We start from the raw sequence: 25,486 nt of genomic DNA, 5'->3' as shown, positions 1-25,486 counted from the left end.
GGAGAAAAAAAAAAGGCTGAGAGTGAAGGCAAAGCAAAAAGACAAAAAAGCAAGAGAAGAGAGTGAGAGAGCAAAAGAGAGATGGGACAGCTGAGAGACAAAGCTAAGCCTGGAGGTAAAGGTGTCCTTAACTCTCACATCCACTGTCTGTGATGCTAAATAGGGATGACACAAGTCACACACACACACAGACAGACAGACAGACAGACAGACACACACAAATTGCATCCACAGAGACACTTCACACACTCAGATACGGTGTTACAGACACTTTTCTATAATTGTTCTTGATTTTGCCAAGACTGAGGTTTCTCTTCTCCGACTCCGACACCTTAACGAGAGAGAGTACTGGTGTGAAAAGAAACAAAGAAAGAAAAAAAAGGGGAGAGACGTGCAAAAACACACTCAAAGAGTTTAGCAGAGGCAGAGATCTTAAGAGAGTTGAAGCCTGGATAAACAGAGAGTGAGAAGATGGAGGTTCACTGTGAGCAGTGAAAAGAAAGAAACTGTGCGAAAAGTTGTGAAATGGTGGAATGTATACAGTTGCACTGAAGTAGCTTGAAATATTACAACTCCTAAAGACAATAAAACATATTTGATCATTTTATTTGGTTTATTTTAGGCTGTCCCTATTCAAGTTAATGTATTTAACCATGTGGGCTGCAGAACATCACACCATTATGTGATTGTTTACAGCATGATCTTAATCCAAAACCATGGACATTAATATGATATTAACAGCCTCCACTCCTCTGGTATTTACAAGATTATGGAGCCTGGCTACATGATTAACTTACATCTATCCACAAGAGTCCAGGGAGTCCAAGTCCAGGGACTGATGATGTCATATAAGGCCTGTCCCAATTCATCCAAAAATGGTTGGATGAGGTCGAGGCAAGGTAGAGGCTGGGGTGCGGCCTTGACCATGATGTCTCTCTTTCATGGGTGGGCCAAATTCTCTGGGAGGGCGAAGCAGAGAAAGGGGAGGTAACATTGCTCATTATGACCTCATAAGGGGCAAGACGCAAGATTGGCTCATCTGAGCATTCATTCAGGGCTTGGATTAGACCTATTGCCATTTCTAGCCACTGGGGGGCCATAGGCAGACTGGGGGAACGCATATTAATGTTTAAAAAAACTCAAAGTGAAATTTTCATGCCATGGGACCTTTATACCAAACACAACTGTCTTGTGTGGCACTAAGCTCTGGATGCGGCGACGGTGTGTCTGCAAAATGGTCTTGGCAGGAACTCGTTTTGCACCACGCAAAAGAAAATGCCATACAGAAGTTAACTGTCCAAACAATACAGCAACGTGAGCTATTTAAATTAGCTGGATACATAATAAGCTCTTACCAGTGTATCGCTGTGTGTACTTTGTCCACAGTAATCATGCCATCCATCCCAAAACTTCCCAGTTAGATAGTAAATTAACTAAACATAGTCTTTGTAAATCTTTACAATCTTTCCCCCAAAGGAGCCAAGCAGGCCTGTCGTTTTGCATAACCAAAATTATGTTCAAAACTTGCCAGTTTTAGCATGTAGCTTGTTAGCTCAAAGTTGGTTGTTGTTTGCTGAAGCAAACACTTTGAGATTGGCAACACACAGAGAGCAGAAGGTGAGGAACATTGTCCTGGAAATGTCCTACTGATCCAGACTATTTCTCACCAAACTCAGAAAAACATGTCTTTCTTAAAATCGTGCTTCATGCATGGGGACAGAAAAAGGCCTTTCTCCAAACTGTTACCACAAAGTTGTACAGTACAATATATTACTGTATGCTATAATGTATCATTTTGATTTCCTTTAACTGAAACTAAAAGGAACTTATCTCAAAACATAAAACACTCTAAAATGCATGACACATACTTAAAGTCTGTAACTGCATGTAACTGCATGCACATTTTTGTTCTTTGATATTTCTTTGTTTTAGTTCAACCCAGTTTTGTTGGTAGTTTTATGGTGGTGTTAGTTTCATCTAAGAGGTTTTGTAAGGTTATTTTCATGTGTGTCATGATTTCATCAATCCCTACTGGCAAATGTGGATGATTTTTAAGAATTACTGGATTGGTGTCATTTTTTTTTCCTGAGATGCAGCCTACAGTATGTTTGAATTTTTCCTTAGTTTTTTTCATACAGATGGGCAGAAAGCAAACAGAAAAAGCAAGAGAGGAGTAATATTGCTAGCATTTGGTTTGTGTGTGTATTTGTATTTGTACATTTATGTCAATCAGACAGTTGGTCTTTTTGTTTGTGTTCCCAACCTCCCGCGGGGAGCAACTCCCCCTCATCATTAGTAATGAACCAACAGCGGTGAAAGGGCCAAGCCACTGCATCAGCCCAGAGAGACAGATGAATATTTGATCAGCCTTCTATTTGCTGTGTGTGTGTGTGTGTGTGTGTGTGTGTGTGTGTGTGTGTGTGTGTGTGTGTGTGTGTGTGTGTGTGTGTGTGTGTGTGTGTGTGTGTGTGTGTGTGTGTGTGAGTGAGAGAGAGAGAGAGAGAAACAAACCAAGCACAACAGGTCAGTGCAAAGTGCACAACTTTACATTTTTCATCTCTCCCCTCCTTTTCTCACCTTCACCTCTCTCTATTCCTCTTTTCACATGATTCCTTTCTTCACCTCTACCAATCTCTTTTCCTTTTCACCTCCCTCACCCTCTCCTCCCATGTGGTCCTTTTTTGGTTTCATAACACCTCTCCCCCACAACTCTCTTTCACCATCTCCCTCTACTCTCCTCCTGTAGGACTGTGCAGAGACAGAGGTGGACAGAAACAAGTGCTGTACTTTGTGTAACATGTTCTTCACCTCCGCCATTGTGGCCCAGTCACACTACCAGGGCAAAACCCACGCCAAGAGAGTCCGCCTGGTGCTGGGGGAACCGCCCAGCCTACCCCCAGCCATGACCAGCCCTACAAACACAGGTATAACAAATCTTCTGCCGTTCTTGCTATCTGGGTTGGATTTTTAGCAACAAGCTCAAACTTACACATCTTAACGTGCACTGTGAGCCATGCATCTTACAATACTTGAGCCGAATGCGAACATAGGGATCACAGCAGGACATAGTGCCAGTTGAGTTTTGGGAAACACAGTTAATAGAATTTTAAACTGATACTTTAGGATAGTTGGTCTTTTTTTTGGAAACCTTTAGTCATGCTTTAGTTAAAATGTCAAGCCTGGATATCAGAGGGAAATGTCGGGTAATGCTAACAGCCAGAGGCCGAAGAAGCAAAACTTTGAAGGTGAAGCCCGCAACCTCTCCTTAACAAATGAAGACATCCCCAAATTAATATTTCTGTTCATACTTGTGATTTTTTAAGATTAGCATTTCATTAAGTGTATGTGCTGATGAATCGTCTCCAGGGGAGCTTAACATAATGTGATTCAAATTGGATTCAAAGTGAAAATTCAAAAAATGGAGTGTTATAATCAAGCCCCTGAGTGACTTTTGCTAAACTTTGGCCTACTTTGGAAAAGTGTCACTTCTGTACAACCGTTGCCCTGGAGTTTCTGTGGTTTTTATGACAGTGGGACCTGGAGGAAAAGAAACAAGAGCGAGAAGAGAGGAAGAGTGACCTGGGAGAGAAGAAGAGGATTTCAGGAGAGATTAAAGTCAAAAGTAGCCTTCATGATCGCTCTGAGATGAGCGCACCGCAGAAGATGCACAGCCGAGCTGACAGGCTCGTGTGCACAGAATCCCACACATCCACACACAGAATCATCAGAAACACACATAAAGCAAGCACATTCATGCTACACAATCACTTGCATGTAAGGACACATGGCACTAACATGCATACAGAAACACCCTCAAACATATACAAAACCAAAAACTAGGCAAGGGCCATGTGTGTTGGTGATGCCTTTGGGAAGGGGAGAGCAGAGACTGTACCTGTGTGTTCCCTCCCCTTCCGCACATCCCACCACACGCTAGATGGAGAGGAAAAATGACACCCAAGGAGCTCTCACTGTTGCTGCTCAGCCTGTGCTGTTCCACTGAGCTGTCAGAGCTCAGAAGCTTCACTCATGCACGATCACACACAAATGATGCACCAGAGATTTTAGGACGGCCTTGTCTTTGGGATTAACAAAAAAAGAAACGTTACATTACAAGAGTTCCACGGTTGAGCTTGAGAAGTGAGATGATAGTGTGGCAAAGACAAACTCAAGCGGAGGGAATGTGAGTGGGTGTGGTTGGTGAGATGAGCGAAGACACAGCCATAGATACAGTAACTATGTGAACAGAGCCCAAAGACACATCAAGGTATGAGTAACCTCTCAGCGCAAACTAACACACTTCACACTTGTGGTCAACATATCATGCATGCTCTTCATTTGTTATCCGTGAGCTGATGGTTGTTGAGTGAAAGAAGTGGTATGACTCATTTGGGCTTATGAGCATGTGTGAGTGGGCTTTTGTCCGTGATATAAAATGTTAAACATGCTGTGTTGTGGCTGTGTAGTCATAGTCGTAATAACTCAAGCGTCATTGACACATCGTAGATGGCGAATCGGCACATTTGGACATGCCATCTGGCATTATGAGCTTTCTGAACAGAATTTGGCTGTGGACCTAACACTCCCTCAATGTGATCAAATACACAGTTTGTGGAGAGATTATTTGGTACACGTACTGTACCTTACACACTTGTAAGCAGCCTATTCTAGAGGTTCATACATGCATATACGCATGCACACAAGCCTTCGCACATTTTCTCAAGCATGGATTATAAATTTAATCCAACAGCTAAACACCCACAAGTACACACAGACACACATGCAGACGCACGCGTACTTGCTGCCTTCGCTGCGTGAGCCACAACAGTGTCCTGTGGACAAGTCAGTGCCTGTTGGCTATTATTGGGCAATCACCATGGTAACCAGTGTCATGTCACGAGTAGCAGGTCACCTGGAAATCTGCCATTTCTTTCTTTTTTTCATTTCCTCACTGAGAGGAGAGGGATGAAGAAGAGGGTGTACATAAAAAAAAGATGAAACAGGAAGGTTCACACATACAGTAGATACTCAGTAGATGGGAGTAGAAAGCACGAGAAGCCCCCAGGAGAGCTGATGGCTTTCTCCTGATCCCCTTCAATGTTCCACAGATGTTGGCCTGCAGCATCTATTCCGTATCAGTATAATCTAAAAGTACAGCTATCAAATGTAAAAAGGCATCTGTGTCTGTGAGAAAGACAAAGTCTGTGTGCGTCTGTGCATTTGGGTTTTATGTTAATTTGTTCCCTCATTCTCTTCCTTCTATCTTCCCCTCACCACTCAACCCTGTTTCTTCACTTCTTCCCCCCCAGATTCCTCCCCTTCCACCCCGCTGCCCACAGACCCCGTTGCGTGCCCCCCTCCTCCCCCTGACCTGGCTTGGCCCTTGGCGGTGGTCGGCGGAAATGGCGGAAAAGAGGCCGGGAAGTACTGCTGCCTGTGCGGAGCCTGGTTCAACAACCCGCTGATGGCCCAGCAGCATTACGAGGGCAAGAAACACCGCAGAAACGCAGCCAGAGCACGCCTCCTGGAGCAGCTAGCGGGTAGTCTGGATGCCACGGAGAGCACAGGTCAGCCTCTTGGTCCTGAGCCCGACACAAGTGACAAGTGAAGGGCAGAAAGGGTGTTACGACTTTGTAAGAGGAAAGACGATAAGGGGGCGATCACATTCAATATCTGTGGTGGTGAGGGTAGACTTATTCATATGCCTTTCAATGTGGTGTACATTTCACAGATATTGGTAAGCCACTAGCCTGGATGCCAGCCAAACTTAGCCCCGCCCACATCATTTGAGGTTGGGAAGTTCAGTCTGGACTTGATCCACTGTGGAGCAACTAGGCTCCAACTAGAGCTGTTCAGACCAATCAAACTGTCAGGTCAAGCTTTATACGATGATAGAGAGATGATCGACAGTAACGTAATCAGACATGTCACCAAAGAGCGCTTGGGTTGAATTGTTTTTTACAACAAAGACGGCTGGAATTAATGCCAACTGAAACCTTTTCCACTAAATACAATAGCCAGAGTTCGTGTAGGAACCAGTCTTTTCGGTGCTTGACCCTTACTAAGGACACAAAGGAGTAGTGCTGAATTAACTCTGACCATTGTTTTTTAATCAGTCCCCAAGCTTATGGAAATATAATACTAAATCATTAGAGTACTCACTGAAACGTATTTACTGGGTAAATAATCTTAAGGGTTCAACCCTAAGCCAATAAAATTAAAGAGTTAGCTCATCCATCATCCCAAGAAAATATCTTCTCTCTCCCTGATTAGACGTGTATCTTAGTCCAGCTGAAATTCTGACATATCTTAGTCCTCATCTGTTGGCCACAGTCTAACGTTTCCATTTCAGTTATCTGGGTTCACTGTGCACTTATATTACACTGCAGCATAGTTTTTCACACGTGTTAGTGCTAGCATTGCAATGTGTTAAACTGTCAAAAAAAAAGTAATAGGATCTCCGATGGCAAGGTGCATGTAGCACAGAAAATACACTACACCGTGCAGAACAAATAATTATCAAACTACACACTAATATTTCAGCTGAGTGTTAAAACATGAGTCTCACACAGCATGACACAATCTGAAATTATTTCTTAATGTAGCCTATATTTAATAGCCTATGTGGTAGAACTGAGATCAAATTATATTTACATAGCGAGTGCTGGATTTTAATTACTACTATTCTATTCTTTCTCCCCTACACAAACTCGTTCACACACCAAAATGGCAGAAGGAGGACACTGATTCACATGCTCATACATGCATTTATGCCAGAAGGGTATTCTAATGAAATTATTAATAGTATTTGGCACAGAGAGTGCTATTCCTATTCTGGTACCTATGAGCGATATCGTCTTTCGTCATCCTACTACAGCACGCGGCCCAACATGCAACTTTAGTGCCACACAACACCTCTACACACAGACAATTCAAGTTTGACGCGCAGCATGCCTGTACTGCCACACATATGCAATCTTCTTTGAGCCAAAGCCGCGCTGTTCGCTTTGTGCTCCAGGTGCCATGACACAAACCATCATCTCAAGAAGCCAATCACATTAAAAGCATGAGTCATGTTGCCGCCTACACTGGCTCAGAGGCTTTAAGTGGTGTCATGTTGTATATCGTCCTCTATCCACACACTGTGACCCACATCCAACAAACTCAGCAGTTTTTGGCTCCAAATCTCAGCCTGTAACTACAAAATTAATAAATATTTAAAATTCCTTTTGTTTAATCAATGCTATTTGCACTCAGTGAAGAGTGATGCTCTACTGCAAAATCTATTACCCGCCTTCTTTTCAAGGGCAATGAACTGGTCTAAGATTTCTAAGTGAGCTGACTTGATCTATTATATGTGCCATCAATCAAGTGTTTGTTCCAGTGCCTTCAGTCTGAAACACTTTGTTCATCGCACTCCATTGTCAGCAGTCGTTTGGTCTTCTTCAGTTAGACACATTTCCATTGGTGCAAGATTCTCACATTGATTGGCTTTTATCACCACTTCATGTGTGAAGTCACAGGTGTGCCGGGTGTAATCTCAGAGGGAGGATCCAACGCAAGGTGGCAGGAATTCTGCCTCGGCCAAGTGCAGATTTGTCTCTGCTGCTGTACTCTGTCTTGTGTTTGTTGTCGGTTGTTACTGCGGTGGTGACTGTGAGCGTGCGCCACTAAGGTCGCCGATCTCTTGTCATTTCTCATCTGTCATCCTCATTAGCTCCCTGCGAGGCACAGGTAAATTACTGACGCAACAATATTTCCTCTCTCAACTATGGCTACAGAGTCTGCCCTGCTGTATTTTCTGGTTGTGTCCTATTGATGACACTGACCATTACTTGTACTTTCTCTCTTTGTCTCTCCCCCCTGTTTCTTGCCCCCGCTTTCACACTGTCACGACCAAAACATTTCACAAAATCCCCATGACATATATATCAACATCGTTTCTTACTCTTGGATTTCTCTGGTATAATTGCACAGACAGGATACAGGGGAGATTGCCGTTATTTTCCACAGCTAGGTGCCAGACAAAACCCTTGGAGATGGATACGAATGTGAACGAGGGACTCGCGGTGGGGGTTGCTACCGACGAGGGATGGAGCCCGGCTGACTCGCCTGTGTTTTTACATAAATCACAATGCGTAGAAACCCCTCAAGACAGAGCCAGCGCATTGTCTCCTCTCTCTGGAGACTCAGTAGATAATTAGAAGCAGTGAGATAAGCGTCTCGGACTGGAGTGTGTGTGAGAGTGTGTTTGCGAGTGTGAGTGTGCGTGTGTGTGTGAGTGTGAGTGTTTTTGTGTGTGTGTGTTTGTGTCAGTGTGTGCCTGTGTGTGTGCATGCGTATGTACATGCCCGAGAGAGGGTGAAGTACCAAAGAAAATTGTGTAATTGATGACTGTGCCTGAGTTGGAAGAGCTGACCTCCTCTCCCATGAGATAGCACTTACTGTGACACAGCAAATCAAGGTTATACATGCACACAAAAAGATATACTGTAGGCAAAAAGCTGCACTGATCAATATCTTAATTGTAACAATTGTTCAAATTACCATTTGTGAGAGGGGTGACTCAAAGTACGAACAGAGAATTATCACCCGACTCTGAAGTTCCTCTGAGCTCCATGGTGCATTTCAGCATTTTTGATCTCGTTGTTTTGGCTAAAAGTTTTATAAATTCAGTGTTTTTGCTTCACTCTCACAACCCTGATCAGTTGTTTCCAGCAGGCGTTTCCTGTGAAACCCCATTGAATGCTACCTACTCACCATCAATTGGCAGACACAGAGTTAATGATAAGCTGGTGGAGTATTTAGCGGCTAAAGAACAATATATTTCCCACATGAGTTGGTGGAGAGGGAATATTGGAGATATACTTGTCAGGTGGCCAGAAACACAACTCCAAATAAAAGCTAATGTATTTTGTAAGCTTCATGTGTAAATAAGAAACTGTTCATGCAACTTTCCATATGTCTATATTGTCCCCAAGTGGCAAAAAAAACAAAGCTGTTTGGGTATAAAGGGTTAAAGCATGTTTACGTAATGTTATTCAGGGTATTGAACACTCAGGTATCATATTGGCACTGACATCACACACCTTCCAACAATAGCCAGCCTTAATATACGTATTCCTATAAACTACTTTGAATAATAATTAATTGGCTAAGATGAGATAGAGGACAAACAACACAAACTAGTGAGCTGTAGTGTGAACTTGAATACACAAAACAACCTGGTCATTTAATTTTTGAGTATTAGTTCAAGAATAATTTGTTTCCTTTGTATAATTTTATATATATATATATATATATATATATATATATATATATATATATATATATATTTTTTTTTTTTTTTTTTTTGTCTAAAACAGATGGCCTTTCCAATTACTGTCACATTTGCTGCAAAACTAATTAGTCTCTCTCTCTATATGTCGTTCAAAGATTGTTACTTAAGAAAATTCCACTTGGATTTAATCTCACTCTCACTCCATGCTCAACCCCTCTCTGCTATGGTATTTGTGATATAGTCCTGTGAGATGTACTGTCAAGCCTTTGCAGCACACTGTTGGTTTTGATTGCATCTCAATGGGTTTCTTTGTGGATCCAGCTCCTTTTTAATCTTGCAAAGCGAATGGTAAACTAATGGTGTACCACAGCACAAAGGCTCGGAAGAGCTCTGAAAACTAGTATGCCTGCCTCCGCTGTGAATAAATCTACAGATGAATACCATACAGTGAGATTCGTAGTTGCCGTCTGGCCCATAGGAAGGAAGCAGGAAATAGAGGAAACTTGACCTTGAAATTATGTTACGTGGTGGTTGTGAGTTTGCTTAAGGCACATTTACTCCCGATGCAACCTAAAAGCATTTGAGTATTCACCCAACAATGTTCACGCAACACTAGATTTTACCATCGGCTGTCTATGGATAGACCGATTATCGGCCCTGATTATCTGGATCTGGGTTTTATTTGCCTGATAACCGATAAAGTTAATTAATTAAAAAGTGCGCTTATTTGGCAACGCTATAGCACTGTGTCTGTTCCTCTGCTTCTGTTTCACTCACCACTAACCTAATGTCCCGCCCACAACACTATCTGTTACTGTTTATGGTATTGAACGTTTAAAATGTATTAAATAATTGCTTAAAGCATTTACACAAATTTTTGTATTGAAGTTTGTAACGTTCCAAAATCTTTATTTTGGTCCCTTGCGCTGACCACTACCTGTAAACCCCCCGTAAATCCTGAGACTCACAAATTAAAAAAACTAAAAAAGGCTGCAGTGAGAGCTTGACAGGGTGTCCTTATGGAACGAGCCATGAACATCATGCTCCAAATGGGTCATTAATGTTACCTGAAAGGAGAGGCTAAGTGAGAATATATCTCGTAAACTGTGGGAAGCATTTGGGCGTCTCCGTGGCAGTGGTGTCAGCAATGCCTCTGTGCATTAAATGACAGTCAAACAGCCCCACACCCACTGCCTTAGCTCATCTTACCCCCTCCTTTCTCTCTCCCTGGCATATCTTCTTGTGTAATTAACAAGGCTTAGAACACCCTCACAAAAATACTGCTCATGCTCACAAAAAACCCACATTCACAACCCTTGCCTGAGCTGCATGCTGTCAGCGGCATTGCACACACACTTTCCATGCATGTAATTAACATGGATTAGGGCACAGTGTTTTGTTATGCCAGAACGGCTTTAGTAACCAAAAGCACAGAGTCTGGGCATGTGACCGTGTGCGTGTCTAACACTGGCACAAACGCACATATCCCATCTTCTGGCACAGACACAAACTGCAGCATATTGTACATCAGTGCTTTTTGGCCAGGCAGTAGGGAGGTGACATCAATCAGGCTAAAAGCATGGAAGCTGCTTTTGTGTGTAAGCACACACACGCACATAGCACACTTAATTTTGTATACAACTAAATACCCGTTTGTTTAATCCTTGTGGCGTTATAGAATTATGTGGAAGAAAAAGGGAAGGAAAATGAGAAAAGGAATTATCATTTCTTTCTTTTTTTAAATGATCTCTTCTCCCATTATTGGCCTTTTCATTAAGAGAGAACAGAAGTAATGACAATTTGGCAGAAGAGGATGTACTTTCACGCACACAGACTTAGTTATTCCTAATAGATGCAAAATATCAACATTTAAGCCAAGACCGTGTTTACTCCAGGCAACTAATTCAGTCATGGCTTTCTTGTAAATGACTCGGTGTCCTTAATCACCCCTGAAACAGACCGAGCGACTCAGACTACAGGGAGCAGATATGCCACATTACGCAGCTGTAGCCCAGTCTAAATGACCTCCCACCACTCCTAACTATATCACAACTTTGTCTCCAAACATGCATCACCAATTAACGCCACAGAAGGTCAAAAAGGTGATGGAATACAGACAACTCATGAATCTCAAGGACAGCAATGACAGCAGAGAAAAGGGCACTTACACACAAGCGGGCAAACCCGATTTCAGCCACCAAACAAATAAAACTGAAGCTCAAGCAATGAGAGGAGGGAGCATGGACTGGGGGGAAAGGGCTTAAAGCAATCCATTTTGGACTGTTTCCTCATACAGCCCTGAAATGTCAAGGTTGTTCATCTCTGATCTGGGTGAAGTGTGCAAACTGTGAGAAAACAAAAATAGCCCTTCATTGCATCTCTGAGAGAAAAAAAACTGGCAATTATATCATGTTGCTGATTAGCCTATTCCTCGTCGACAGAGCATTTTCAGTGCTTCTTCTGCCCTTGTGAAAGTAAGAAGATGTGCACTGCCACGCTATAGTTGCCACACGTGTAAGAGGACTTTTTTTGGGGGGTGGATACCCAGGTCATATTTGCTCCTGCCGTCATTAAAGCCCAGCATGCATTTTCACTGCTGCAGTCTGATAACTTATTATTCTTACCACGTCTCCATCTCCTCTCCTTTGTCTTTTAAAACATATTTTTTTTTGCCTGAAAATGTCCTCTTTTTACTGTGTCTACCTAACCCTCCGCTTGCCCCTCCTCATCTCTCTTCACCCCACCCTGTCAGTATCTCCATCATCATCAAGCTATTTTTGGGTGTTCATCTCGACCACCTGCAAACCCTCTAATTAGTTCACATCTGTGTGCATTCACCAATACAATACAAATGTGCATGCTTCCACACCCGTACATGGTTCTACACACATGTACACAACCTACTGCACTGTTCTTTTCTTACCCATAGTGTCCTACTTCTTCTCACCCTGTTGAAGTTCAAGTTTCAAAAGGCACCTTCACAACTATACACACACATAGGCACTAACAAGAAGATGATCTAAGGATCTAAAAATGTAACTGGCTTTCTGCTAATGATTAGTGTAATCAAGTCTTTTTCCAGATGCACTTAACTTGGGAAAATTACCCCGCAAGTGTAAGAATAGGACTTGTCAGTGGGGTTTGGTTAACAAAACCCGGTGCCAAAACTATGGGTATTTACCAGACTGAATAGCAACACAGATTTTAGTGCCTCATTGTTGTGCCAAATAAACGCTTGCACTTCTCTCTGATGCTCCGAAATGGATTTAAAGGCAACAGAAGCATTGTTGCATACTGTTAGCTAGTGACTAGGTTAAAAAGGTTCAAAATGCTGACAGCTAAGGGACTGTTTGGTTTTTATTTAAGTGGCTACCGGAGGAGTTTTGGGATCTTTAGTCAAAATAGACTTGACCCTCCCTTCTCTAGTTATACCTTTTTTTATGACCCTCCAAAATGATTGGGAAAATAGGCATGACCTTCCCCAACAATTTATTGATGCTTTCTTTTCTGGTTTGAGTATAGCAAAGATGTACAGAGAGCCAGTGTTTTTTACACTTCTGACATACATGACTCATCCCCTGCTTTCTTATCTTACACCTCACACTCCACTGTTATGGTGGCTATTTCAGTAGATTTACTCACATTGTTGTGGAAACACAATTAACATGGAAACCAAATGCACACTTCCTGCATTACTCCAATACCTCAAATACTAAGTTACTCCTCTAGTAAACTAGTATTCACAAGAAATAAAACAATAATATATTGAGACCATTCAACAAAGCACACTGGGTAATAAAAAATTCAACACGTGAACTTGTTGCTATGGACTCGTCACTAGGCTTCCTCAGTCATTGTATATTTTAGCATATAGGTGAAGCTGCCGATATATATATATATATATATATATATATAGATATATAGATATATATATATATATATATATATATAGATATATTTATATCTATATGTTTATTTATATCTATAGATATGGATATAAATATAATATCATTCACTGCGTGCCTGTTTGTCTATATATTAAACCAGTCATTATTTTTTAATTGTTTAAAATCATAAAACATAAATAGCGCTTCAACAGCGATTAACATTGATGTTTGTTGAAGTAACATTACATCTGTCCGTAAGTATCACTGAACTCTACACTTGAGTGTAATGTTGCCCTGTTTAGTGAGCCAGGCATTTTGAGCTATAGATTTGTAGAGACCATTGGATTATGAATCCCGCCGGCACATAAACACAAAACTGCTTTGCTAGCCTAATCGTGCTGTGACTGTATTTCACTGGAGAGGATTCCAACACTGGGACGTTCAACAGTAACATATTATCACTCTCTTTGTGTCAAATACGGAAGCTTGGTCAGGTACTTTTGATGCTGTTGTTGATGCTAAAACTCTCGTTTAGCGTCATATGTAAACATGCTTTATCTAAACACGCTGGGTCGGGACCATTGCTTCAGTTGCAGTTAAGGAAAAGATTGTGAATGCGCGTATAAAAAGGTACGTTTACGTCACAAAAAGGCGACAGTTGGGTTTAAGAAAATAAGTGGGGTGGGGTTTTAAATTGCACATTTCAGTGACACGCGGGACACAGACACGCGGGACACAAACCCCCGTGTCACACCACCTCAACCAACCTTCTTACACAGGATTTTGGCCTTTGATACTACCCACTACTGTTGTCACTCTTTATACTACGTGATCTTCACGTGCCGCAGAGCTGCTGTTCCATACACATGCTGAGGGGTGCTTTTTGCGTCGTATCTGCCGCTGAGAGCCACTGACCAAGAGCCCGTGTTTTAAAATTGTGGGTGGGCCTTAAATTTAAAACGTTATAAAATCACTGTTTAACCCAATACAAATGACTGACTAATATACTATTATATTATCTGTGCTTACATAATAGAGATTTCAATAGCGTGATGCTCTTTAAATATGTTGACCGCACCTTACCTGGCTGTGCTATAGAGCATCTCTCTATAGAACTAAGGCTTGTAGGTTGCAAAAGTGGTCAGGCGTCTAATATTCACCCAAAACATAGTTTAGTTCTGCTCATATAAAATTATGCTGAATATTTCACAATTCTTTTTAATTGTTTTAAGTTCCCAACAATACAACACTGCCGACAGTTTGAATCAATCCTCGGGCAAAGAACTTGTTCATCGACAACGTGATCTGTCATGTAAAACCAGACTCAAGTTATTTCCTACCGAGACAACCTACTTTAGTGTGATAATTCATATTATAACCATGTTTAACAAAAGGAAATAAATCCCATTAACAAGACCCAAAGCATCATAGGCCGTAACAAGAGAAAACCATGAGGGAAAAAACAACAGTGACAAGCTGATGTAGAAATAGAAATGCGCCTGCAGCTCTGTGGAGAGTAATGGATCCTCTGGCGGTCCTACACAATTAAACTCGCTAAAGCAGAAGAAGCGACTGGATACTTTAGCACTGGCTGAGTTGCGGACTCATCCACGGAAGACAGATCTTCAGGCAATCATCCACTCGTAAATCAGAGGCGGAGGCCCTAGCACAGGCACTGGTTGCGCTAGCGTCCTGGGGTGGCAGAGACAACGTTGTGCTAGGTGTTGTGGGTCTGAGCTCTCCATCTCCTGGTTGCAGATGACTGATAGCGTTCGTGCATGTTTAAGGTAACTAAACAATGACTGTTGTAACATTGTTCTTCACTGGAAAGGATTTTTACACTTTTAGATCACTTGGAGCTAACCTAGCATACCGACAGGCTGCATCTGATCCCAAACCTCACTGTCTGCTGCAGTTGCACATAAACATCAAAATAGACATAACCAGCTTTTTAAAATCGTTTATGAAAAGTAAACATTTAGACTATTTTCATTATTGGATTATCAGTCGATTTTTTATAATTCTTGGTTTACTGAAAAGAGAGCAGAGCAGGATCGTGGGATGGGAATCAAGTTTGGAACAAACTTTACAGCCCCAGCTCAATGTCCACCTTAAGCGATAAAATCTCAGTCTCAGAGAATCCTTTACAGAGATGTTTTTAAGATTTCTTTTTTTTGGGGGGGGGGGGGGATTTTTCTCTTCATTAGAAAGTGACAGTGGATAGACAGGAAAGTGGGTGAGGGGGGGTTGACAAGCAGCAAAGGGCCGCAGGTTGGACACAATCCCGGGCCGCTGCAAGTACCAGGGTAGGAAATTAGCACTGACTTTGCCTTGTATACACGTCACAGTGGTGGGTGGATTGTAAAACATTCCTTGTAACGGATTAGAGCTTTCAGCTAGAGCTTTCAGCTCAGATCAGCTTTTGTCAAAGAGTGCTGTTGCTAAGTAACAATAATGCACAGTTGAGTCATGTAACATTACTGCCATAGACTGTTAATATACAATATACTGCTAATGAATCTCCAACATTTCTGGATTTTGCTGCTTCTTAATAAAAAACATTCAAATACCAAATAACGGACGGCTTATATTGTGAAGAAATTATGGGAAATTAAAGTGTTTACAGCCGGGGCTTTCACCACGCATATTTCCGTCAACACCAGTTTCATCAAGTGGGTTTCAGTGCTAGTCCGTGACAACCAAGAGGGTAAGCCGCTTCTATCTAAGAGTAGCACCTATGGTGCCATTTTATTTGCTATAAAGACATCACCCACTGTTAGCATCCCATTGACTGCCATTCATTTTGATGTTACTTTGACTGTGAATAACTTTACATCTGAAAAAAAAAAAGTGGGTGGTCCTGGGCCTGTCAGGCCCACCCATAAAGCCATGTCTGTTGTGAACAGTGTGCGGTGCGTTTACTTGAAACTAGTAAGCCTCTTTTGTCTGCCAATTGGAAGGTTGGGGGTTCAATCCCTGGCCCTGCAGTCCCATGTCGAAGTGTCCTTGGGCAAGACACTGAACCCCAAGTTGTGAATGTGTGTGAGTGTTTATCTGATGAGCAGGTGGCACCTTGCTCATCAGATGCGGGGCTGGTTCGATCCCCGCCGCTGCAGTCATTGTCGAAGTGTCCTTGGGCAAGACACTGAACCCCGAGTTGCCCCCGGTGCTGCGCATCGGAGTGTGAATGTGTGTGAATGTTTATCTGATGAGCAGGTGGCACCTTGTATGGCAGCCTCGGCCACAGTGTATGAATGTGCGCAAATGGTGAATGTATCCTGTATGATGTAAAAGCGCTTTGAGTAGTTGTTAAGACTAGAAATGCACTATATAAATACAGCACAGTTACATCTTGGTGCATTCAAAGTTTTTTTGTTTTTTTTTAACTTCTCATTCAGTGGTTGTTTAAACAACAATTTACTAGTGCAGTAAGTCATTGTTATTACATTTTTAATAAATTATTCAATTTTAACCACATGGAATGTTCCTATTTTTTATTTTTATTTTAGTATCAGTTTAGGGACTGGCAACATTTTAAAAGTATCATTTTAGCATCGGTATCTGAAAAAAAAACCCAACCCAGCCTTGTCAGATAACTTTTTTTTTATTGCTAATGTTGGCCTTACGGGTATTGCTGCAGATGATCCAGTTGATGACGCTGACCGTTTTTAAAGATTTCAATAAGCCATACTTATTAAAAGTGCCCTCACAGTAAGCGCTGTACCTGTGTGGTTGTGTTTGTGTCTCTCCAGGGCTGCGCAGTAGTTACTCTTGCAGTGTATGCAGTGTGGTCCTCAACTCTATCGAGCAATACCACGCACACCTCCAGGGCTCCAAGCACCAGAACAAGTGAGTACAACAACTTAGGACCTGATTGACTATCCATCCATCCATCCATCCATCCATCCATCCATCCATCCATAATGCTAAGAAGGAGAGACTTTCCGAAATGGACAATCAGACAATAGCGATTGTGGAGGTCTGAGAGTAGGCAGGGTTGAACTTTTCTCTCAATGTCTTTCACTTTTCACACAACTACTTTTAAGCAGTTTTCATGTGTACAAATTAGTGCAACACCATAAATACCTTTAAGGATAGACCAAACATTTGCGCCCCATCCCCATTTGTACATTGTGGGCCCTATCTTGCACCCGGGGTAGCGCAAAGCCCAACGCAAGAGACTTAGTTTAAGACCAACCCTTTCACTTCACATACAAGCAGATCAGTTACTTCTCCTTAAAATCTATCACTAAGTATAGACACTAAGTACAACCCTTTTGAACCACACGCCTGGCACACAGACACCTTTTCCCACCGTTGAAGTAAAAAAGTGGATTTGTACACACCCTAAACACACCATGCACTTGGCTCATTAAAGTAGGGTCCTGTAAGTCATTGCATTGAGACTATAAAGACACACAAAAGAAGCAAGCACTCAGAGAGAGACGAGAGAGGCGGTGCAATGCAGTCAAGAGGAGGCTACGATGACAGACTTTACGTCTGCATTACATGCATTTGAAAACACTTTTGAACTAAAGCACAATCCTTTTCTTGCCCTGCCCTATGGATGGGATGCATATGTCAGTGGGAATTATCTGCCAGTATGACAACAATGAGATGTTCATTTTCATTACCAATTTTAGAAAATGTTATCACAGCCAGCGTGAGGGAAATTATATACACCAGCAGGAAGAGTGTGTGACATGGAACGGTTACATTTCATGCATTTACCATAAGCAGTGAGCACGGTTATAGGCATTGTTGTGGCATGTGTGCATGCATGCAACTCTTTGTATTTGAAGCAATGTAATGGAAATTAAGTGAGTTATAAGTATTTGTTAGATAAAAGGTTGCTTGAGGATACAAGTTTGTTGTTGCGGCGGTTTCTTCTTTCCCTTTTTTTAGAGAGTTGAGACACAGCTGAAATGTCTGTATTAATCCACCCTGGAGGATAACTTGTCTGGGCTGCACACACACCAAACTTACACAAACAAGTTAACTGTTAACGAGAGTAGGTGAACTGAGAATAACAACAGCAATAACAAGGATGAGAAAGGCAGAGAGGGAAGGAGAATGAGGAAAGAACAGAAAGTAAATAACAGGATGTATTTTCTTTTAGCAAAGGGCAAATTCTAAATGTTTAAATTCACTAGTTACTAGAAAGAAAAGAAGATTTATTTATCTGATAGATTCATTGTATTGGATATTTGTCAAAATTCTCCCCTTGTATTGCTAAATTTAGATTTAGATAGACTCAATAAATGACCAATTAACTTCAGATAATGTATTTGATATGCAGTGCTCTATTTAAAATGGACACAAGTCGTTTAAAGACTAAACTGAAAAACTAAATTTGTGTGTGAGTGACACTAAAGCTAGAGGTAACATTTTGGTTGGGCTGAAAAGACATTAAAGGGAATTCCATCAGTCAAACTTGTTTTTCTCTTATGCAGAATACCATCTGTCTGTTCAAAGAGCTTTGTTGTGATTTTCTGGGGTGAGGAAATAGCAGCTCACATCAGTACAACAGAACCTAACTGGACTTTGGTTTATGGAGTCCAAAGCATCAAAAAGTACATCAGTAATATTTTTCAAACAGAATTGAAAGATTACTTTAAGTACTACACAGAAGCTCATGTGCAGAGACCTCAAGACAAAGTTTGGAAATTATCATGAGTAACTGCATTATTATATTTGCAATGAGACATTGAGTAGCAGTAAAATGTTATATTGGGTTTGGATGAGACTAAAGGTTACACTAGGCAATGTCCATCCACTACCACATGCCAGTAAGCAAGATAATGAATCCATAATACAGCCCTTCACTCTCTCTAAGTCAGCCTGGATAAGAGTGTCAGCTAAACTCCAAAGCGTGCTTGTCAAGATGTATAATGTCTCTGCACAGAAGCTGTAAATCATGGAAGAAAATGGTGCCTCATAACTCTCTCCTTTTGTCAGTTTTACTGTCATAAAGTGAAAAAAAGAGGGCAGACACACTGAAAGAGTTGTGTTTATGAGAGAGAAAGAGCGAGATAGCAAGACTGATAGACACTAGAGCGACGGTATGCACCACCGAGAGAGATGGATGGAAAGAGACATGCAGATACAGAAAGACACATCATGTTTGAGACAGAAGCAAAACAAATGGAAAAAAGCATAGAGATGGCAAAAGAGCGAGATAAAATTGATAAGGGGAGACAGATGGCCATGGAGAAATAATACAGACAGAACCAGGATGGATTGGAGGCCAAAATGTGCAAAGCAAAACAAAAATCCTTAAATTGAACTGAAAAGTGGAGCCAGAGTGATAAGGAGCAGATTTGGAGTGTGATTGAGGTGAGCCCAGTGTTGCTGACAGCTGCAGGGCTTTTCTGCTTAGGATGGAGAGAATGGGTCGACAGGCCATCGACTAATACAGGCCAGTATGAGACAAACTGTGACAGAGGTACCAGGGATATTTACGTTGGTAATGCCGATAGGTCCCTGGATAGAAGGCCAGAAAGTACCTCATCCAACTTATCAGGCATACGCAAAGTGAACTGAAGTGGAGGAAAAGTGTGCAGAGCTGGGCTCTGTTCTTGTTTCAAAGCAGTGGAATTTATTCAGAAAAGAATCATAGAGATTACAACAGAAGGAGAGGATATAATACTGACATGGTTTAGCATGATGAGTGTTTGGTGACATCTTAAAGTAAAAGAAGTATGGGTAAGGTAAGGACCTCATGATGCCACTGTGGGTAATTTACACCTTTTCCAAGGTCAAATTCAAGCACCTTTCAAGCACTTTCAAGGTCCATGTTAAAGCTTTCCCAGCACCTTGCACCACCGTAAATTACATTCATAGTCAAAATTATTATTTAGTGTTTTTGTCACATTAAAAACATAATACTATAAACAGCCCAAATTGTGTTTTGTATTAGCAGAAGGATCAGATAGGTGAGCAAAACACAAGTTTTATTTTCAAAATGTATCACTATCTAAGTAGACTTTGCTTGCTATCTGACTTGCATGAGTCAATGTAAGTAGGAGGATTTGAGCCAAATGACATGCAGCTGGGTCGTTCTGTGTCAAGACTAAATCCAGGAAAACAACTGCACCCTCTCTGATTTTGCTAACCTTAATGTCAGTCTTTTCACACTTTTTGTTCCAAATCTAGCGCATGCTGTACAAACTTGTACTGGTTCAGTCATGTTGACATGTTTGTCTTCCACCCTACAAAGTTTGGGCTGCCTTTCTCTCTCTCTCTAACCTGAATGATACCTTTCATTATATTGATGTCCAGATTTTGCTTCCCAGATAATGTGATTTTCAGGCTATAAAACAAATAAATAAAGTAATTTCAAGGGCTGACAATATGTTGACATAGGATTTGAACAGAAATATTTTACATGCCTTGGTTTTTCTTGATATATATACGAGGTTTTTATCAAAATCTGAGACAGTTAAAACAACCTGTCATTCCATTTTAACCCAGAAGACTCTGACAGTGCACAGACACCTGCCTGAAAAATAGCCTATATTAATTAAAAAAGTATTTCATTGCCAATGCATATGCATGTATCTACTGGAATAGAGCAGCAGCAGCAGTTTTTTAACTCCAAATTAAAAAAAACTTTGAGACAAGTGGGGGGGGGGCTCAGTCACTACAGTCTTTGCCGGGATGCAAGGCCGCCACACCGCAGCAGACTTGCTGTGGCAGACCGTGGTAAAGTTGGTTTTATATTGGACGTTGACTATTAGACACACTCAAAAAATGTATTATGGAGTTTGACCTTCCAATATAAAACCAACTTTACCAGTTTGTGAGAGCTCGTCCTCGCTCGCTCCGCAGATAGCTGCAAGCACTTTTCAAACTTAGAAAACACATCAAAATTCAAGCATTTTCAAGGATTTAAAGCACCCGTACGAACCCTGAATATAGACTATAAAATGATTTACTGAAAAGAGAGGAGAGAAGGATTGTGAGATAGGAATCAAGTTTGGAACAAACTTAACAGCCCCAGCAACGTCTAAGGTTCCTTGTCAACCGATTTTCACCCAGATTTTTTTAAACGAAGCTAATTTCCCCTGTAGTTGTATGTGTTTACAGATTATTTGAACAATAACAGGATTGCAGACTCACTGTGTGCCTAAAGTGTAAAAAAAATATCCATGAGAGCCCTCAAAACACAAGCAATCTTACAGTGCGACAGCCCTGAGCCATCGCAGACTTATTTTGTGAAAACGCGCTGATTTCTATTGAGTCCGCAAGGCTGAACACTGGTACTGGAAATAAGTCTTGCCAGCTCTATTGCACTGATGGATCGATCCTATGGGAAACATAAAACAAGACCAAAGGTTCCACCTCATCAACTGCACTTCCCCTGCCTTTCCCAAGTCACTCAGGTGAAACACAATACAGGTACATGAAATGTGTTAGAAATCGCTTCAGGATAAGTCTCTCTCGCTCACGTACACAAACCCCAACCATTCCGACATTTTAGCCTTTGCAACACAGTAATATGGGAGTATGATATGATAGCAAATAATGCCACTTTTAAACTGTATATAGTATACAAGTCTAATATTTCTGTTCAATAAGTATGCACACACAGACAAGCATGAACACTCCGGCTGCAGCCCACAATGTCTGAGGCTTTGCAAATTTAGAAATAAGAGGACATAAGGGCCCATGAGGTAGGGGTATGTGTGTGTGTGTGTGTGTGTGTGTGTGTGTGTTCTTTCACACTCATTCAGGATGAGCTTTGGCTTGTGTGAGGAGCTTTCCAGAGGACATGAAAGCATGGCTGACAGCGGCAGGGGATTAGCTCTCATTGAAGAAACGTCCAGAACTTTGGCTGTGGTTGAATGGTCCTTTTTGCTTAAGAAGGTTCCTATTGGAGGACTATAACCACAGAAGTAGTAAAGTGGCAGCCATGATAAGAGTCAGTCAAATATCTAAGTAATAAGGAAAGGTGTTTCAATGCTTCCTTTAGTATCTTCTTTAGCATAGATATATTGGACCATCTTTTACAAAAGTGCAGTCCCACAGATACTTGCGACAGCAACATTTTAAGCAATGCGTCACCATTTTGGCCATTCATTATCAGAATATTAAGGTAGAGCCAGCAGCTGTAATACTGTACCATACATACATTTTAATTTATGTAAGACATTGCAACACATAATAATAATATACTTTATGGCACCGTTTTGAGCGGTTTAATACCAGTAATTTGAGAACTTCACTGTTATTTCTGACCTGGGCTTGGGCGATTGCTAATATTTTCAAATCGTCCAGTCGTGGTTGGTCAAAATCGACTATAGGTGATCTGACCGCCTGTCTGACAAGCTGGCTACACTAAACACTTGGACATAACACATTATGTATATGTGGAGCGGCTTCCACTTTCATCGATAAAACTGGCTACACCGGCTTGGCCGTCTTTCCTCTTGCTCGTTTTACGTGCTGACGTGCAAGATAAAGCATATTGCGTCATTTCCAGTTAGCGATGCTTCTGTGTTGCTCCGGTAGCTTAACGCTCATATACTTCATTACAGCGGCTATTAATTAGCTTTACATTTAAACCTACACTAGTTTACTCAAGCGCTCATGGCTCTCTCCTTTTAGTGACTTTCTATCTAATCCCAAAGTACACGTTATTTAGTTTTGTTAACTACTTTAGTTTAGCAGTTAGCAATAGCTTCTCCCACTCTCCAGCCCTCTGTTGATCAGCGTGTCTAATGGGTGACTGTCCAAAATAATCAGGTGTCTTGAAAAAAGAGACGGCAAACGGGTTTGTTATTAAAGTAAAAAAAATCACTCATCACTTAACTGGGATCAACGGGCAGACTTCATGCTCCACCAGAAACATCTGTAAATTAACTGCTGGGCGCAGATTCTAGATATTATTTTATAACATTTTAGTTCTGAAATTAAGTAAGTTAAAATATCTAAAACACCAGTCGCCCATCATTCCATCAATTGTCAAGCCTAGTGTATGCAGAACTAATAAATGGATCAATAAATCCAAAGTGGAAGCGCAACCAGCCAGAGATCAAAGTGAGAGCTTTGTGAGAATCATCAACAAATATCTGTTCTTAAAAAATATCAGGTGTAACTGGTAAAACCGGTGTTATCAAGAGTTTCATAACAGTCAAAAGATGCCACTGTGGGATCCCTAATTTGCATAACACCTTTCATATAAGAAATCGTCTACAGCTCAGTGCTTAACAATAAATAAGTGTTTCTTGTTTGTTTGTTTTTTGGGGGGGAAAGTTTGGCATTAGGAATTTGTCATCATAAAAAACAACAACATATTTCTCTCTTCTTTAAACAGCTGGATGCACCGGTCTGCCAGCTCTTATCTGTACCGTGCATAGGCTTCATACACAATCAGCTGTAGGTCATTTGAAACGCTGCAGACTCCACACAGTCGCTACAGACTGGCTGTTGTAATTGGACCTGTATAGTATGATAACAGAAGAGATATAACTTAGATAAACTTGGCAGAACATTTTCACAGTGTACACTCTGTACTGCAATTAAGTCAATGCACTTAGCTGGCAAGCAAACAGGGACATAAGTGGGCAGCAGATAAAACTAAACCTGATAGATGAATAATAAATCCCCATGTTGGTTACTGACTCAAGTAACACAAGTGAAATCTAATGGCTACTTTGAAAAAAAAATAAGGAATGAACATAAGGCTGTCAGCAGAGAAGAGCTCAATTGGTTTTTCCAGCCCTACAGCTGTGTAAAAATCTGCCAAATGTTCTGATGGCAGGATGTTCCCAGCGACAACTGTATGTCTTTGTTAATACAGGAGCTAAGTATTAATCAAGTTATAAATGTTTCTGAATATATTATCTAGGACAGCAACGATACACCAAACTCCCAAGCTGTAGGGGTAATGAACAGGAAAAGTCTGCCTACTGTAAAGCTGCTGGTTAAGTAGCTAATGCGGATGTAATTCTTAGAGGGTAACATAAGATTACGACACCGTTCAACATGCTCATTTATTTTTAGTATGACTGTTTTGACCACGGTTATCAACTCTGGGCTAGCTAACCCACAAACTCATCAGTAATGGTAAGTGTAAAGTTAGACGATTAATCTGATATTCTGAATCTATATCGTACAGTATTATTGCCAAAAATATCTGCTAATTGACATGCTGATTTATCAGTCAGATTATATTATATAGATGTTTCTCTGTTTGGTTCAACATGGTTCCGATTAATAACATCCAGTAGTCTGGGCCAGAACCAGTGTTGTTAGAGAGCTCAAGAGCCACAGCATAGTTTCTCCTCAAGACTTTGGTGGCTTTTATGCAATTATTATCGGCCTGAAAAGTTTTTGTCCATATAGGCAAATAAGTAAAACTTTAAACAGAACAAAACATGAAAAGGGCACTAATTAATTCCTTGGAGTACACAAAATAAAACCAAGCAACCAGACAAGCACAGTGTCCTTGATGAGAACTGTCAGCAGGGTTGTATAGTCTCTTTGACCAATGACAGTGCGTGGCTTTAACGACCCGTATAATATCATTCAGGTTAACATCGCTCACTAGGATTGTATGGCCTTCGCTCTATGGGTGCTTTTTTGTTATACAATTTTCAAAGTCTGGCCTGCCTTTATGTGCGTTTATGTGCATAGCGTGTGCTTGTGAATGAGTGTGTATGTGCAATGTTGATGCTGATGTTAACGCAGGCCCCAAGGGTATGATGTTGATTGAGGTTGGGACAATCCATTTAGCCTACTCACCCTTCAGCATCAGTATCACAGAGGACACACACAAACTAATGCACATTTCAGAGAGAGCGAGAGAGCAAGAGAGAGAGAGAGAGAGAGATGATGGCAATGATTGGGAGCAATTACAGTACTTAATGTAAAGTAACTCTGCTCGCAAGGGTGTCAACCTGCTAATGGCGTAGTTTGCTGCATGTATGTGTGTGTGTGTGTGTGTGTGTGTGTGTGTGTGTGTGTGTCTGTGTGTATGTGGTAATTGAGGACCGTGGCAGATCACATGCTTTCCCTATCACACCTGAACACACATGCAGCCCCATGCCTTAGGCTCTCCTTATCGGCCCCAAAGCAATTGGCCTTTGTGGTCCATCACACCTTCCGCCCAAAAATCAAACATACAAGTTTTGTTTAGACACAAACCCAACGCCATGAGCATCACTGTCCGTGATGTTAATAACGCGATGGCGGTGACAGGGGAATCATGCCTGAATCGTGACTCACAGCTCCCTTAGCAACTGCGAGAGTGAGTTTACCTAGAGCGCGCGCCCATGCGCACGCACACACACACACACACACACACACACACACA

The 25,486-nt window shown here is 41.4% G+C and overlaps 1 protein-coding gene and 1 long non-coding RNA gene across 6 annotated transcripts in view; one reads left to right on the top strand and one right to left on the bottom strand.

The window, feature by feature from the left end:
• zgc:171482 (zinc finger protein) overlaps positions 1–25,486 on the top strand; it is a 60,268-nt gene that overhangs the window by 27,665 nt on the left and 7,117 nt on the right. For 4 of the 5 annotated variants that reach the window (XM_034898595.1, XM_034898597.1, XM_034898594.1 and 1 more), the window contains 3 exons: positions 2,747–2,924; positions 5,310–5,567; positions 16,920–17,016. In XM_034898595.1, the coding sequence (XP_034754486.1) occupies positions 2,747–2,924; positions 5,310–5,567; positions 16,920–17,016 (533 nt within the window). Of the gene's footprint in view, positions 1–2,746; positions 2,925–5,309; positions 5,682–16,919; positions 17,017–25,486 lie in introns of those variants that run through there. The other variant, XR_004660183.1, reaches the window with a different exon arrangement.
• Positions 14,063–25,486, bottom strand: part of LOC117960606 — a 13,159-nt gene continuing 1,735 nt past the window's right edge. Inside the window, exons 2-3 of the long non-coding RNA XR_004660184.1 lie at positions 25,395–25,404; positions 14,063–14,077 (exon numbers count right to left, since the gene is read on the bottom strand). This is a non-coding gene — a long non-coding RNA (uncharacterized LOC117960606). The remainder of the gene's footprint in view (positions 14,078–25,394; positions 25,405–25,486) is intronic.

This window comes from Etheostoma cragini, chromosome 17 (assembly GCF_013103735.1).
Source record: "Etheostoma cragini isolate CJK2018 chromosome 17, CSU_Ecrag_1.0, whole genome shotgun sequence".
NCBI lineage: Eukaryota > Metazoa > Chordata > Actinopteri > Perciformes > Percidae > Etheostoma > Etheostoma cragini.
This window is presented reverse-complemented; position numbering and strand designations above follow the sequence as displayed.